This window comes from Mastomys coucha, unplaced genomic scaffold, assembly GCF_008632895.1.
Source record: "Mastomys coucha isolate ucsf_1 unplaced genomic scaffold, UCSF_Mcou_1 pScaffold15, whole genome shotgun sequence".
Taxonomy (NCBI): Eukaryota; Metazoa; Chordata; class Mammalia; order Rodentia; family Muridae; genus Mastomys; species Mastomys coucha.
In genome coordinates, this window is record NW_022196897.1 from 147705664 (window position 1) to 147721317 (window position 15654).

Genomic DNA, 15654 nt, shown 5'->3' on the forward strand with positions numbered 1-15654 from the left:
AGCATAGCAGGCATCTCTGATTATGGATGTTTTGCCAAGTGGAGACAACAGGGAACAGATAAGGAAGCTGGGTAACTTCCCGGCTCGGCTAAAGTCAGGTATGCACTATATATTCGCTTGAGTTAGCTGGAAGCGAATTCTCTAAACGATAGGGTATTTTTAAGATGGAATTGAAGTCCAAGATAGGAAACAACTTTGTAGGGGAGCATCTGGCTACTTCATTAGATTCAAGCCTCTAGACTTTACAAATTGCATCCCAAAGCCTTCAAAGTATTTGTAATTGTGATCATGAACTACTTTGGCAGCCTTTGAGGGTGGAAATTGTAGTGAACAGGAGGGGAGCGAGAAGCCTGGGGAGAAACAAATGCTATTGCTGCCTTTTTTTTTTTTAATGAAAAAGATGTGTATTTCAGATATTTTTTTGCTAGTGAGTGTGATGTTGATACAGGAAAAAAAATATAGACTAGATGATTAAATCAGGTTCCCCAACCCTTACTAGTCATAAAGGGGAAGAATGATACTTAGAAAGCAGTGCGGGCTTTATCTACATTAGTCAGCAGCCAACCAGGAAAAGGGAAACAACGCTAAAGCCTTTTAAAGGGAGCAAATGTACTCAGGATCAGAAGACCTTGGTGAGTCAAGAGGAGGATTATCAGGATTCTACTAACCACTGGACACAGGAGAGGTCCGAGGAAGTAGATAAGCCAGAGGCCAGAGGGCAAATTTACATTGCAAGAGCTAGAACAGCAAGAGAGCTTTGGGGGAGTTAGAGCCATGGGGCAGACACAAACATGGACAAAGGAGGACCTGAAACTAACTGAGGGGCCTTTTCCCTGCCTTTTGCTCTTCCAACTCTAACTGGCATCTTCTATTGGATAAACCCAGAAGTCACTGGCATTGTTGTCCAGGTGAGGAGGCACGCAGGGACTATCTGTGTGTCCGAGCAGACTATGACAACATAAAAGGACAATCGTAGATCAGATGGGCAAAGGGCCAACATGGGCTTTCTATAAACATGCGATCCCAGACTCTACTCTTTGCAGCCTTTGATGTACCAGGGGTGCATATATCTGGAGACTATCTCATGTTGTATTTTGACTTCAGCAAAGTCAGGTCTGCAGTGGAGAAATCTCGGTTGGCTTGTATGACAGCTACATGTTAAGCTTGGGCTTCCCAGAAGATGGCAACGTAAGAGTTGAGAGGAGCAGAACTCAAGAGCATGTGTAAAACACTAATATAATTATCTATAAACCGTAGGACAGAGCTTAAACTACAACCATGTTTAAGCCTGTAACCTGTAACTCCCCCTTTTAATCCTTACTAACACACTATGGAGCAGGTTCTCCTATCATGGCCTTCTCAAAGATGGTGAAGCTCAAAGAGAATAGATAAGAGCTGCTGGCAGCAATGCCCATAAAACCTGCAAGTCTGATGCCAGGTTCCTTCTCATTAAACTGCTGCGCTATTCTGCCGCTTCTTGCCTAAACGGGGAGTGGGGGGAGAGGCTGTTCAGTGCAAGACTGGTTGTTTCCCCCAGATACCTAGAAGATAGATGGAGACTCGTATTAAGGAGATCAAGAATCCTATCTCAATCTGCTGGATAAAACCATCTCTATCTAAATACCTGGCCTAGGTATTTATATCTGCCCCCGCTGAGTCTGCCACCTGCTCTCCCAAGCAATTCCATTTCATACCTGCCTTTGCTGGAAGCTCCTCTCTGTGTGCCCTCCAGCCAGCATACCTTATTCTAATATCTAAGGGATTGATGAACATGTCATGTGAATCTTGTTATATGAGCTAAATTATACAGGCTTTGCTCAAGTGATATTTAAACTTGACCTTTTCAACTTAACTTCTTTTACTCTTTTCACTTCCCTTGTACATCAGCCACCATTTCAAAGTCTCTAATACTCTGCATTTAGTTTTATTATTAATCTCTGGGCTTTCTTGCCAAGACCTTTCTTGATATTTAGCAACCAAAGCGCTTCATATTAATTCCACAGAGAGAAATGTTTTGTTCAAGTTTAGGTGAGCACTTTCTGTGGTCTTCCCGACACCCACTCTGTGAGGCTGCTGTCTAATTTTTTTGTTAATTGCTGACTTCTTCCCCCACATCACAGAACATAACCCCACTATGTGGATGGGGTTGATAATGGAGTACTTAAGGATTTTTCCATGCTTCTTTCAAGTGACATCATCTAGGATGTTTTGCAAGTAATAAATAAATTGCCTCGATTCATCATATAACAGTAATTGTATTTAGCCAAGACTTAACTTGGAGTCAATGTCAAGGAGCTGGAAGACACCACAGAGACCTGGGTTTTTCATGGATTACTCTATTGTTGCTGTAGAAAGTAATTTAATAAGTCATGAGTTAGGTGTAAAGAAGATACACATTTCTAATATCCCACACTCCCTCAACATTACCTAGCCAGTCCTAAGAGGTTAGAAGTGACTTCATCATAGCCTATACAACTAAATCTGCTAAATATTGCTGACAGAGGTGCCCTCATTTTCCATCTTAAATGGAGGTTAGCACCGTGTGAGATGAGAATCACTTTAATTGATTGTTTGAAAGCCCTTTGGCCACTCGAATAAATCATTTTCCCGGTGCTGATTCTGCTTCATCCCATGGATTTCCTGACTCTGGGTTTCTAGGTGGACCTGGTTTTGCATAATGAATATTCTGTATAGGTCAAATTCCAGCTTGGTTGTAAGTGGCTCTATGAGATGGTGCAATGAGGTCCTTACAGAAATGCCCTTATAGGTACAAGAAGCTGCCTTTACCACAAAATACTTTTCATCTATTAAAATTTAGCACCTGACTTACACAAAGTAGTTATATGCAATGGCTTCTATACACAGGCATGATTGACAGACCCCTAGTAGACAGAGCAAGGGCTGGAGCTATCTTTTTATCTCCTGAAGACTTCAACTGCTCTTTTGTGCACTGGAAAGGTCTAGCCTATGTGCACTGCCAGGGCCCAGGAATACATTTAGAGAAAGAATTTGATCTGCTTTCAGAACAAGACTGAAAGTTTTTCATGGATAAGCTAAAGTTGGGGACAAAATTTGTCTCCAAAATCAGGAAGAAGACTCACTTTGTAAACTGAGCTCATAAGGGTCAAGCCATAGTTAAGATTAACAACCAGGATGTAGTAAGGTGGTGCCAAATCCAAAGCAGGGTCAGACATTAGCTTTTGGCTTAGATTTAGGCTCTGGCAGTCTATATTCATAGAGAAAGGTCAAACCATGTCTAGAGTTGGGTGTTGACTTTGATCTGAAACAAAATTTAGACCAGGACAATGGAACTAGAGAAGTCACGTGACCCCCAAGTATGTGACCTCTAAGTGGATTATACTCACTAGCACCAACTCAACACTAAGCCCCAGAGGGGTGATCCTGGACATCTCTGGGTATGGCCTAATCTAGGAGATGCTGGGAGAGGCTGCAGTTAGAGCAATGATAGTAGTTACTGAGAGGTGCTGAGCGTGAGGGTTAACGAAGAAGCAATCCTGCCATCATGCAGCTTGCTTCTTATTGGAAAAGGAACTTGTAAACTGAAAAGGTCTCACATACAGGACGCTCACACAGAGACATGCCCAGAAAGACTGTGTGTACAGTCCTGAATTTGTAAAACTAGACTACACACTTGATTTCCACATGATGTCAGTGGTCTGACACACATAGCAGGCGTCCCTGCCACCATCCAACAACCCCCTCTCACCTATTTCCACACTGGTGTCCTCTGATCCCACAAGGCCTCCTCTACTGATGAAGATGGAGAATCTGAGCTAGCACTACACCAACAGAACTGCCTCGCATACAGAGATCTGTGCAGCAAGCCTGGAACTCAGGGAGGTTTAAGTCACTTAGCTGTCACCAACAGGAACACCCACACCCTGCACTGGGGATTAAGAATCTAGTGTGAAGAACAGGCAGAGGAGAGGACATATACTCCTTAGGATGCCCTGCAGCAGGGCAGTGGTCCATTTGGACTTCCCCAGGCAGGTAGTATGAGAGAGCACATGACCACAGTGAGCTGGCTGTAACTCTTTCTGAGCAGAAGAAAACAAGCTCAGGCAACTGTGTTGCAAGGGAAGCCCTCCCAGGAGCAGTATGTGACAGAATACAAAAGCCAGCCAGGGATGGTGCCCAGGGTTTCTAACCTCAGGACATGGAGAGAGGGTGATGTAAGCCTTGACTGTAAGGCAAAGGCTGAGGCAGGGGAGGGCCAACAGCAAACCCTGTGACTAATAACACATGGAAGACAGAAACTACACCAGAAAGGTAAGGGTCAGGGCCATGGAGTGGAGACTAGTTTAGAAGAAATATATAGTAGAACAAATGAAGGTACACCAGAGGAGAGACGGTAGGTCACAGAGACTATCTGAGATATTGATACTGTGGTCTCTTAGAGGTCTCTCCACTGGGAAGACATAGCACTTGAGGGTCAGCCACAGACTACTGAGCCCAAGCTCAAATTCAGTGTGTTGGCAAGCGTTTGAACTCCCAAGGCCTTGTTAACAATGACTGCAGTCAGAGTGGTTTAAACTGACAGATATAGATTCTTACACTTGCAGAGACTAAACGCCCAAAATGAACACACCACCAAGGCCACCTTTCCCTGGATGCAGGAAGAGCTCATCTCTCCTCAGCTCCTCTAGTCTTCAGTTCTGGCATTCTGTGCCTTGAAGATGTAGGATTCCAGCCTCTGCCAGTGTTTGTCACTCTTCTGCCTGTGTGTGTGTGTCTTCATACGAGGCTCGTCTCTTCTGTCATACTGGCTTGAGGCCCACTTTCTGACTTTGCTTTAACTAATCACATCTGTGGGGACTTTATGAATAAATTTATGTCCTCAGTTACTGGGGGTTGCCACTTCAACATATCTTTTGAGAGACAAAATTTGACATACAACTTAGTTGAGTCATGATACCACAAGCAGCCCAGAAATAGGACACAGGCAGGATGGGAATCTTAGAAATTCACTAAGCAAAGGGTAAACAATGCCTGAGGTCATGGCCCACTGACAGCGCACTAGAAGAGAAAAGAGAGTTTCTTGCTCAGAGCGCTAGAAAAGAGAGTTTCTTGCTCAGACGTAGTCTGAACCAAACCTAGCCCATTGGGAAGGGCACGTCCTGGCTTTCTGCCTGAATAACATCGCAGGGAATACTGGGGACTGAGGCTCCCCAAGGCCCTTATTCAAAAACAAGTCCAATTTTTTTTTTTCTAAATAACTCCAGACAAATTGATCCCTCAAGGGATGATTGTGTTACCTGACTCAGAGGGGGCAGGATGTGAGAAAGAAGCCAAAGATCTGCCCAGCTGGGGCAGCTTAGTCCAAATCACGCCTCTGCAACACGCAGTTTTGAATGGGTATCAGAGGGCCAGGAAAAGAGAGAAGGTACCTGGAAGGGAGAGAGAAATCTATAGCAGGGATTAGAGGAAGTGTGGGCAGGATCAGAGAGGACCTGGAAAACATGCAGCTTGGAAATCAGATTAGCTCAACTAACCCAAGTGAGGGCAAGGAGCTCCAAGCCAGGAGCAGGGCAGCAGATGTTGAGATCCCAGCCAAATCTACCACGAATGTGCTTTTTTCCCTAGCCTTTGCATCATGGCTCTTATTTACTTTTTAATGAAAACACTGAATCAGTTCATGTTGGACTAAAGTAGATCTCTCGCCTTCCTCAAAGGATGGGCAGGACTCTAATTCTTCTCCTAGTAGAGATGATGGGCTGAGGAGGGTAGAAGCAGGCCTAGAGTTTCGAGAATGGCTGATGCCGGTCATGCTGACACCACATCTCTCTCTTGATTCTGTTCATATCTGACTTCTGTGCCAGCCCCATGAAAAGCCCAGGGCAGACATTAGGTATCGCAGGCCCAGGCCCAGCACATTTGGGAAGCTTGATCGAAGGGACCATGGAGAGTTTCTAGTAGGCTGGAAAACCAGTGCACACTCACAATAGCCCTCACAAAACTGGAAAACGACATGTTAGGTACGATATCTAAGACATCACTCTATAGAGGAAGAAGGAAAGGCAGGAGGACAGATACAGGGCACTGTGTCTGGTTCATGCTCTAACTGTATGCTCTTACCCTTTCGTCTGATGATGCATGCATTAGGCTAAGGGAGAAACACCTGTATAGTTGCTGGGAAGGGGGAAAGGTTGACAAAAGTCCAAGCAGGTCTAAGACAAGCTGATGCTATGGGCCAGTGCCAAGTTCATGTGGATCCCTTATTCCCCGCTAAAGGTAGGCGGCCATTTCCTGTAGATTCAGCCTGAGACAATAGGCTTTTCAGAACCCCTACCTGTTAGGAAGCTAGACCACAGAAGGGGGCCATCCCAGCAAAGGAAGGCAGGAGGTGAGAAAGGCAAGTACTTATGTGATCAGTGCGGAAGAGAGAAAGAATGCAAAGGACGAAACCTAGAGGGACGGAGATGGCAGAAACAGGCTGACTATTCTGCGGTGCAATGCAAGCCTTGGGCACGTGTTAGTCAAGACCAAACTCTTCTATGTGAAGGATCACTTCTATGTGAAGGATCACTTGGGCATCGGGGAGGAGGACACACTGGGAGAAGAGGAATGTGAAGACAGCCATACCAACTAGGAAGTTGTAGCACCTAACTTGAGTAAGGCTTCAGTAGTGCCAGGCATGATGAGCACTGCAGAGAGGAAAGAGAGAGTGATCCTGAAGGCAGAACCAGTTCCAGTGTGATGGCAGATTAGATAGCAAAGATGGGGAAGGAGAAAGGAGAAGGATAACACTGGGTTTCTGAATCCTAGTTTGGTGGCAGTTTGAATACAAGAATAAATATCCCAGGAATGAAAATCGTGCCATGAAAACCTCAGCCACAGAGATACCCCAACTAACGGCCATTTTGAAGGCAGAATAAGCATTTGAGTGCTGCTGGATAGAACTCTATATGGAATGTGAGTTGACTCACCTTGACAAAGTCTACTGATTTAGTTGACAGGTTGGTAACAGATAATGGCAGCCAGAATGATGGGCCAACTGCTTTGTGTCTTGCCATACTTTGAATGGACCACGGATACAGACAGTATCTGGTTCAAGTTCTAGAGTACCGCGCTCTCTATATAGAATTGGCCTGTAGTCATATGAGTGGCCTAAGGGCAGAAATAAAAATGTCCTGTGTATCTGCCATCCCTGCCATCCTCTTGCTCTGAGTTGTCACAGAAGTTGAGCTTGCTGTACCACTGGGCCCAGCATTTAAGCTAGATCTCAGCTTCTTTGTGTGTCTGAGTTTATAGATTCTGATTGGCTCTTCAGAAGCTTCTAGCCCAAGGCCTTGATGATTGTTAGCTACCTCCCTCTTTTTCACTTGTCACAGAGATGATAGCTGTTGTCTGGCCACTGGATAGCTTGCCTCTTTGCCTGGCTCTTTCTGGGTCTCTGTTTCTCCATCTATAAAATGGGTTTAGGTTTTAATAATGCCAATATGTGCCTAAGATAATGATGGCCATCTCCCTTGCTCTCTACAGCTAGTCAATGTTGTTATTTCTGCTGATAAAGAAATGGAGCAACCACTCTGAAATCATGTGTTTTTTCATGAGACACACAGTCCTAAGTCACTCTGCTATGCAATCTTCCAGTGATTGGCTCATTCTAGGTGCTCACTAATATTGGCTATGGGCAGGCTGTGTGATAAATAAACATGGAAATTGCCTGGAGAGGCCTAGGTTTGAAGCCTGGTGCCATCCTTCCCAAATTCTATGATTCTTTTTCCAGCCACCTACACTTTAGATGTCTGATCTGTAAAATCAGAAAATCACTTGACTTGGTAGAGATTTGGGGAATTTTACATGTGCTAAAAACATAAAACACTGAGCATTTCCCCATAATATGTAGGAAGCATGGGGCACCCATTATTCATTTAACTGTTTTTCTTATCTCACTGTCAGACTTCCTTGATACCTACCACTCGCCCCTAAAACTTCTACTTCTCTGTGGCCAGTCTTCACGGCTGAGCTTGCCCCAGAGCCTGCCCCTCCCTTCCCCACCAAACCTCATCAGGAATGGTGAGTGTTCAGCTTACAGCTTCACCCAGTTCTGCTCTTAGCTTCCACTTAGCTTTCACCATCTGTTTGCTGCCACCGGAGCCATGAGTTCCAGAGTTCCATGGGGGAGCTGTCTTGCCTTCTAGGCTAGGCTTCCAAGGCTGCAGGGCCTAGTCAGTGACTCTGGGAGGTTGCTGATCTGTCTCATTGTCCTCTTTAAGCTCACACAGACTTGTTACAAAGCCCACAGTTCTCTGTACCTGGGTTTAGGATGTTCATGAAATACCATTCTAAGGGCTGCTGCCGAGCATCCCCAATGAGTATTATTAGAACCTGAATCTTGTCACATAGCAAGGCCCCAATTAAGGAACAATAGTAATAGCTTTAGCATGAGATGAACAGAAAAGAAATGAATGCTACAAAAGATCTAGCAGCACCCTCTCAGCCTTGAACTTTGGCTAGGATTACACCCGTTTTTCTAGCCAGGCTGGAACTCATCGCTCTAACTTCGTAAGTGAGGAATCTGGACTGCTTAAAGTTTGGGTTCTTTAGCAGAGTCCCCAGTTTTAACAAATACATTCTGGGCTTTAGAAGAAGGCCTGGGCTAAAGTTCTTCTTGTGGAAAAATTAACAGCTGGGGCATTGAGCATGGCCAAGGCAAAGTAAAGTGTTACCAGGGATCACCTTTACTTTAATCCCTCCACTCCGGCCTATAGCTGGCCACAGCCCATGTTCAATTAGGCCTAGAGGTAGAGAGGCCTGGCTGAGATAGAGAAGGGCAGAGAGGTGAGGCATTCTTTCTGAGCAGGGCTGGACTAGATTTAAGTCTTGCAGGTGAAATGTTAATTGAGTCACTACTTGTCCTTTGTAGCTGCAGGTCAGGCTTCTAGAGAAAAAAGTCCAGTCTTGGTCAGGGAGGCATTTGCCTCATTGCTGGACATGGAGAAACATCCCCTTGAGTGTGGCATAAAGAAAGGGAGTAATTGCAGAGCTTAGACTCTGTTCATTTGCTCCTATGCTCCCTAAGCAGGGGCCAAGGTGATAAAGGGACAGTTTACCTTTATAGTTGCACTGTTCAAATGGTATTCACTAAGCCATGTGCGTGTATACCATCCCATATTTGAAATAGAGTCAGGAAACTGAATTTTAAGATTATTTTAGTTCAATTATTTTAAAAATTAAAAAAAGGCAATTAAAAGAATGTTTACTTGCTGCATACAATCTCTCTCTCTCTCTCTTTCAGTGTGTGTGTGTCTGTGTGTCTGTGTGTGTGTGTGTGTGTGTGTGTGTGTACCTGGTGGTGTCAGTGTATGTATATGTGTATGTGAAAATGTACAGTTATATGGGTTTGTTTAACATTGAGTATGGAGGTTGATGCTGGTATGTTCCTCAATTGTGGTTAAGTTCATTTGTTTGAGACAGGGTTTCTTGTTGAATCTGAAGTTCCAGATTCAGCAAGTCTCGCTGGCCCTGGAGCTTCAGGCATATGCCCATCTCTTCCTTTCGCTGCTGGGATTATAGCAGTGTGCTCCTCCGACCAGTGTTTCCTCTCCATCCTGGGGACACCAATTCAAGTCTTTGTACCTGCATGGTAGGCTCTTTATTGACTAAGCTATCTCCTCTGTCCATAATTTTTTATCACTTTAGTATTTCTCTCAATTTCAGCTGTTTAAAAGCACTGGATCTGAACTGAGACACACTGTAAGAGTAAAACATAGCAGATACCAGACAGTACAAAAATGAAAATGTGAACTATCTTCCATTTAATGGTTCTGTAAAATATTGATTACTTATTAAATGGTATTTGGGCATGTTTAATGAAATAAATTATATTATTCAAGTTAATTTCGAGTTTCTTTTATTTTCATAATGGGACTTCAAAGTTAGAAATTATATCCACCAAAAATTTTAGTTTTATTGAACAGTGTTGCTCTGAAGCTTTTAAAAAGCTATTTCTAGAGGGTTATTTTGTCCCTTAGGGGGCATTTGAGGCTGCCTGGATATATTTTGTTGTGACAATTGGGGATGATATCCTAATGGTAATCTAGTCGGTAAAGAATGGGACTTCTCTAAGCATCCCACAATGGACAGGTTGGAGCTCAGTCAGAGATCATGATCCTGATGCCAACCATGCCAAGGTCAGAAGCTTTGGTATGGAGCAGGATTTCCTCAAGAAGAAGGCTAATTGCTCGAGGAGCCCGGGGGAAGTAGCTGGGCAGTGACTCTCAAGCCCAAGTCTCGGCTCTTTTTATTAACCTGGCATTGGATACGATTCATCTCTACGTGAGGAGATGAAGTTCAGCCAGAGTAACTTCCCCAGACCACCAGACCAGAGAGTGGCAGAGTTGAGAGCTGAAATCCAGCTCCATCTATTGCCAAGGTTGGGGCATCCACGCTACCTCACATGGCCATGCATATCGCCGTGCTGGAGCTGCTATGGAAACAGCTGTCTGAACATACAGTCCAACATCCCCATCAGTCAGACCCAGGCAGTTATTATTTACATCAGCTATTATTGCCACCAGGGAATGGACATTAACAAAAGCCATTGAAAGGGACAGCCTGCTCTGAGGGGAAAAAAAAATCTCACAGCACCTCACCTATCAAGCAAAGCTGGGAAACGGGTAGAAATAAAAGGAGCGCAATAAAATAAACTTGTCAGAGGAGGAACATTCAGATGCCTCGGAAGGCGAGAGGTAAGAACAAATGTGCCTGATATGGGATTGGCTCTGTTTAAAGAAAACATAATCTCACAGCTTGACTTGAATAGAGCCCAAAGAACAATGGCGACATACATGGAATTGTTCATACACATTCCAGGGAGACTCTGTTTCTCCATAAACCCAGTTGGGGACAGTCCTGAGAGTCACTTTCCTCTTGTCATCTTTCGCCATGCTCTCCGGTGTCTGTTTGTGACTTCTGCCTCTCTTGAGAGAGGGTGAGTCTAGTGGGCCTGTTCTAGCGAAGGATGGTAACTAGCATTTTGTGAAGACCTACTATGCACTGCCAATGTTCAGGGCATTCGTTGAGATTATTAAGTTGAATCTTTAATGGGACAGCATGAAGTAACCACGATACTTGGTTTCCTAGGTAAAATAAGCCTACCCAGTATGTAACGTTTCTATAATCCAGGGGTGGCTAAGATGAGATGCTCACAGTGTTGCCAGGGACATGATGAAATGTGGTGCTTGAGAGCAATACAAAAATGGGGCCAAAACAGGCCCACAGTGGATGCTACAGAAGTTCTGTCCAAATCTCCTTTATTTGATTGATATATTTAGCCCCAGCTACTGTAGATATTGGCTGCAAATGGCTTGCTCATAGACATCTCCTACTTTGAAGAAGGAATCCATTTCTCAAGAAGGCCATGCAATACCCATGGCAACCCATGATAATTAGCACATGGGCCCAACCTGTGGAACAATTCACATTCCTGAGACATCCCAGGGCTCTGATTAACTCAGGCTACACACTGCCCTTTGTCCTTTCCTATCTACTTCTCCTTTTTGTCTAATCACATCTCTCAATGAACAATATGCACATGAATCTCCCTCACAGGGTCAGTGTGATGTTTGAGTCTGGAAGTGGGTAGAGCTAATAGAGTTTATGTTTTCCTTGCCTGCTGTACTTTATTTCCCATCACTATAGACTGACTGACCAGTCAGTGATCTCACCAGGCAAAACCTTTATGGAGAACAATGGTAGGTAAATACCTGAAATCTCTCACAAAGCCTTCCATTGGTCAGAAGAGGATCCCGAGGAAAGAGTAGCATGGTTTCAGCTTACCTTTCTTCTCCATGTACTGAATTGACATTGGCTTCTGATGAATGGGCTCTGTATCTTTTGAGTAACTGTGTCTATTTATTTGAAACGAACTCTACCTATGCTGTGTTTGAAGAAATAAAGGCTCTCATTTACACGATGCAAATACTTACATAAGCCTGGGCACTTCTATTGCAGCTTGTTTGACATTTATTATCTTGTTTAGCTTAGAGTGCAATTTCAGAAGAATCTGACTGTGTAGAGTCCATATACCAATAATGCTCCCTAAGAAGCAGGTATTATTATTCCTTCTTATCCAATAGAAAATATGGGCCTAGTCACATTTAAAGGATGTATTGGGGCCAACGGGAGAGCTGAGGTTGTAGTCAAACCTACTCATTCTTTAATAAACAGATCTGTTAGGTCAGCTCTCTCCCACCCTCAGACCACAACCCAGCTTGCATTTGTGGTGTGTGTGTGTGTGTGTGTGTGTGTGTGTGTGTGTGTTTATGTATGTGCATATATATGTGTGTGGGGGAGTATGTGTGTGCATACATTGTGGTATGTATGTGTCTGTGTGGTGTGTATGTGTGTGTATGTATGTTGTATTTGTATGTGTATGTATGTGTATCTGTATGATGTATATGTGTATGTATATGTATGTGTGTATATGTGTATGTGTTTATACAATGTGTATATATGTGTGTATACATGTGTGGTGTGTATGTGTCTGTGTGTCTCTGACTGTAGTGTGTGAGTATGTATATATATGTATGTGTGCATGTGTGTGCATGTATGTGTGCGTAAGGTATGCGTATGTGTCTGTGTCTGCATGGTGTATATGTGTATATATATGTATGTGTATATGTGTATTTGTGTACACAATTTGTATATGTATGTGCTGTGTGTGTAGTGTGTATATATATGTGGGTGTATGTTTATGTGTGTATTATGTATGCATGTATATGTCTGTGTGTGTATGGTATGTGTGTATGTACCTGTGTGCAGTGTGTGTGTATGTGTGTATATGTGTCTTTGTGTGTGGATATGTGTGTGTATGTATGTGTGCCTCTATGTGTGACTGTGTGTGGTAGTATGTATGTATGTATAGTATGTATGTGTGTGTAGTATATATGTGTGTGTATGTATGTGTGTGTATCTGTGTTTATGTGTGTGTCTATGTATGTGTCTCTGTGTGTGTTTGGAGTGTATGTGTGTGTGATTTCTGTATGTATATGTGGGTATATGTATAGTGTATGCGTATATGTGTGTCTCAGTGTGTATTTGGGGTGAGTATGTATGTATGTGTATGTGTATGTGCCTGTGTGTGTGGTGTGTGTATTTGTCTGTGTATATGTAGTGTGTGTATGTGCATGTATATGTGTGTGGTGTGTATATGTAGTATGTTTATATATGTGTATGTAGTGTGTATGTGTTGAATATCATATGCATCTCTCCTTAGCATTAGGGAAAAATGACCATTTATTTCTAAAGTCTTTTGATCAATGAGCTAAGACACCAGAATTTGTCTCTTCTGCTTATATTATTGTATTCCTCAATATTTAGAACAATGCCTGGTACATAGTAGGTATTTATTAAACCTTGGTAAGATGGGGTAATGGATGAATAGAAGAATGTATGAATAGGTAGGTGAAGGAAATGATGGTTAGATGGATGAATGAGTGAGTGGGCAGGAAGTAGGTGGGAAGATGTGGTGTAGGAACTGACAGTTCAGCTCTAGTACACCGGCCTGGAGAACCCACAGAGCAGGGGCCATTGCCAGTCCCTCCCTCTTGCCCAGGGCTCTGTTGATCACCTGTGGTGAAGAGGTAGAGTGGAGTCCCCGGGGTCACCTGGGCGCTGCCCATTGGTGCTGACCACAAGGAAGCCAATCCCCAGGCAGCATGCAGAAGAGAAGGAGAGAAAGAAACACACATGAAAACGTGTGGTACCATGAGCAAGACCGTAACTCTTGTGGCTCTAAAGAGCTCGCACTGAATGAGAGAATACCACGATTTACCAAAAACCGAGGCTGAAATAGATTTTTAATAAATGAAAAAAGAGTAAGTGTCACCATTTATCAAGCACTCATGACATGCCAGGTACTCTGCCAAGTACCTTGTATACAGTGTTCCTAAGAAATAGGACAACCAGAAAGGTCAGTGGTATTACAAATGGACCTGTCACTTCCCCAGTCAAACTGCATTCTCCCCAGTCTTTCTTTTCTTTGTAAATGGTGCCACCACCCACACAGCTCCTCTTTGTAGAAACCTGGGTGACTACCTTTCACCCCTATTAGTAAGGGTGCCTACCTTCTACCTTTCTTCTACCCAACTTCCCATTTATAACTACTTACCAGCTCTTACTGATTCTACTCCAGACAAGCTCTTCCAGATTTCCTTCTCTCTCCAGTCTCATTTGCACTTTCTCCAGCCACCCATTTACATAGCCTCATGTGGGCTCACTGTCTCTGTTCTTACTTCCCTCCCACCAAGTTCCTGCCATTTGAGTGAAACCCACCATCACCCTCACTGTCTTCAACAGTAAACCTCAACCCCCTTCATGGTCACAGACCATCACGATGAGTTCATAACGTTCCTTTCCTGATCCATTTCTCTCATCTTCTTCTCTGCTCTTCTGCCAGCATGAAAACCTGTTCCCATGATGAAGAGCCCCTGCTGTCTTGTCTATAGAACATGCCTGGGACAGTCATTTGTATGGCAAGTATTCCTTCCTGTCTCTTCCTCTTGCTAACCTTTTAAGAATCATTTTTGGAATTTCCATCAAGGGTCCGGCATCCGCAGCAGATGTGCATCCTTTGACTTCCCATAACATCCTAATAGTCCCTTCTCATTGCAATAACCCCTACATTGTAAGTTGATGCTTTTGCTTTATCTTTGTAGCCTCAATGAAGGTAGATGCATTGATTGATGCATTTCTGTGGCCTTCTATTGCACCTGTCACATAGTAGGTACTCAACAAATATTTGTTGTGTAAATGAATGAATTAATGAAGAAATGGTGACTCAGAATTTTTATAAGTTGTTCAAGGTACATTCAAAGCCTAGTTTGTCTATCTTTAATGTCCCTGTCACTCCAAGGGTCTAAAGAAAGTGACACAGAATCCCATCAAGTGTTAGTTACACCCTTAGTCACAGACATCAATGTTCCCCAGTCATTTATCAGCAAAACTGCATAAGATCCTTATGCAGAACACTGAGAATGATGAGATATCTCTGACCAAATGATAAACAAAAAATACATCATTTCAAAAATGATACAAGGGACAAGTTTGATCAATAATCGACAAGTATAAAAGTTAACTACCCATGCACAGTGAACATAAAGCTCTGTCCTGAAAGGTGTGACTTTTTGTACTTTTCAAAGCTGACGGTGGTCAGTTCATGAGCCAAGTCTGGTATCTATGCTATTTCTTGTGTGGGTATAAAGTAAGAGTGGTTCTTAGATTTTTTTCCAGTGGTTGAGAAAATATGACTAATATTTGGTGCTATGGTGTTCTAGTTAGCTTTAACTATCAACTTCAGCATGGCAGCTGAGAAGGGAGTCTCAACTGAGGGCTTGTTCAGATTAGAACAGTCTACAAGCATGTCTGTGTGTGTGTTGGGGGGGTGACGTGTCTTGACTGCTATAGATGTAGGAGGCCCAGCCCACTGTGGGCAGTGCCATCTTTAGGCAGGTGGTCCTGGGCTATATCCGAATGGTGGCTAGCATGAACCCGTGAGCCTGCTAGCAAACAGGATTTCTTCCATGATTTCTGCTTCAAGGTCCTGCTTTGGCTTTCCACCATGATGAACTGTAACCTATAAACTGAGATAAACCCCTGCCCCAACTTGCCTTCGGGCAGAGTGTTTTT

At 43.5% G+C, this 15654-nt stretch overlaps 1 protein-coding gene across 23 annotated transcripts in view; it reads right to left on the bottom strand.

Annotated features, from left to right (window-relative positions):
• The window catches only part of Ptprt (protein tyrosine phosphatase receptor type T), a 1176099-nt gene that overhangs the window by 243186 nt on the left and 917259 nt on the right, over nucleotides 1-15654 (bottom strand). For 17 of the 23 annotated variants that reach the window (XR_004119009.1, XR_004119008.1, XM_031372635.1 and 14 more), the window contains exon 14: nucleotides 13598-13654. The exons of the other annotated variants lie outside the window; for them this stretch is intronic. Coding sequence is in view for 15 of the 17 variants with exons in the window: in XM_031372635.1 (XP_031228495.1) it covers nucleotides 13598-13654 (57 nt within the window). In the remaining 2 variants the exon portion in view is untranslated. The remainder of the gene's footprint in view (nucleotides 1-13597; nucleotides 13655-15654) is intronic. 23 annotated transcript variants of the gene reach the window in all.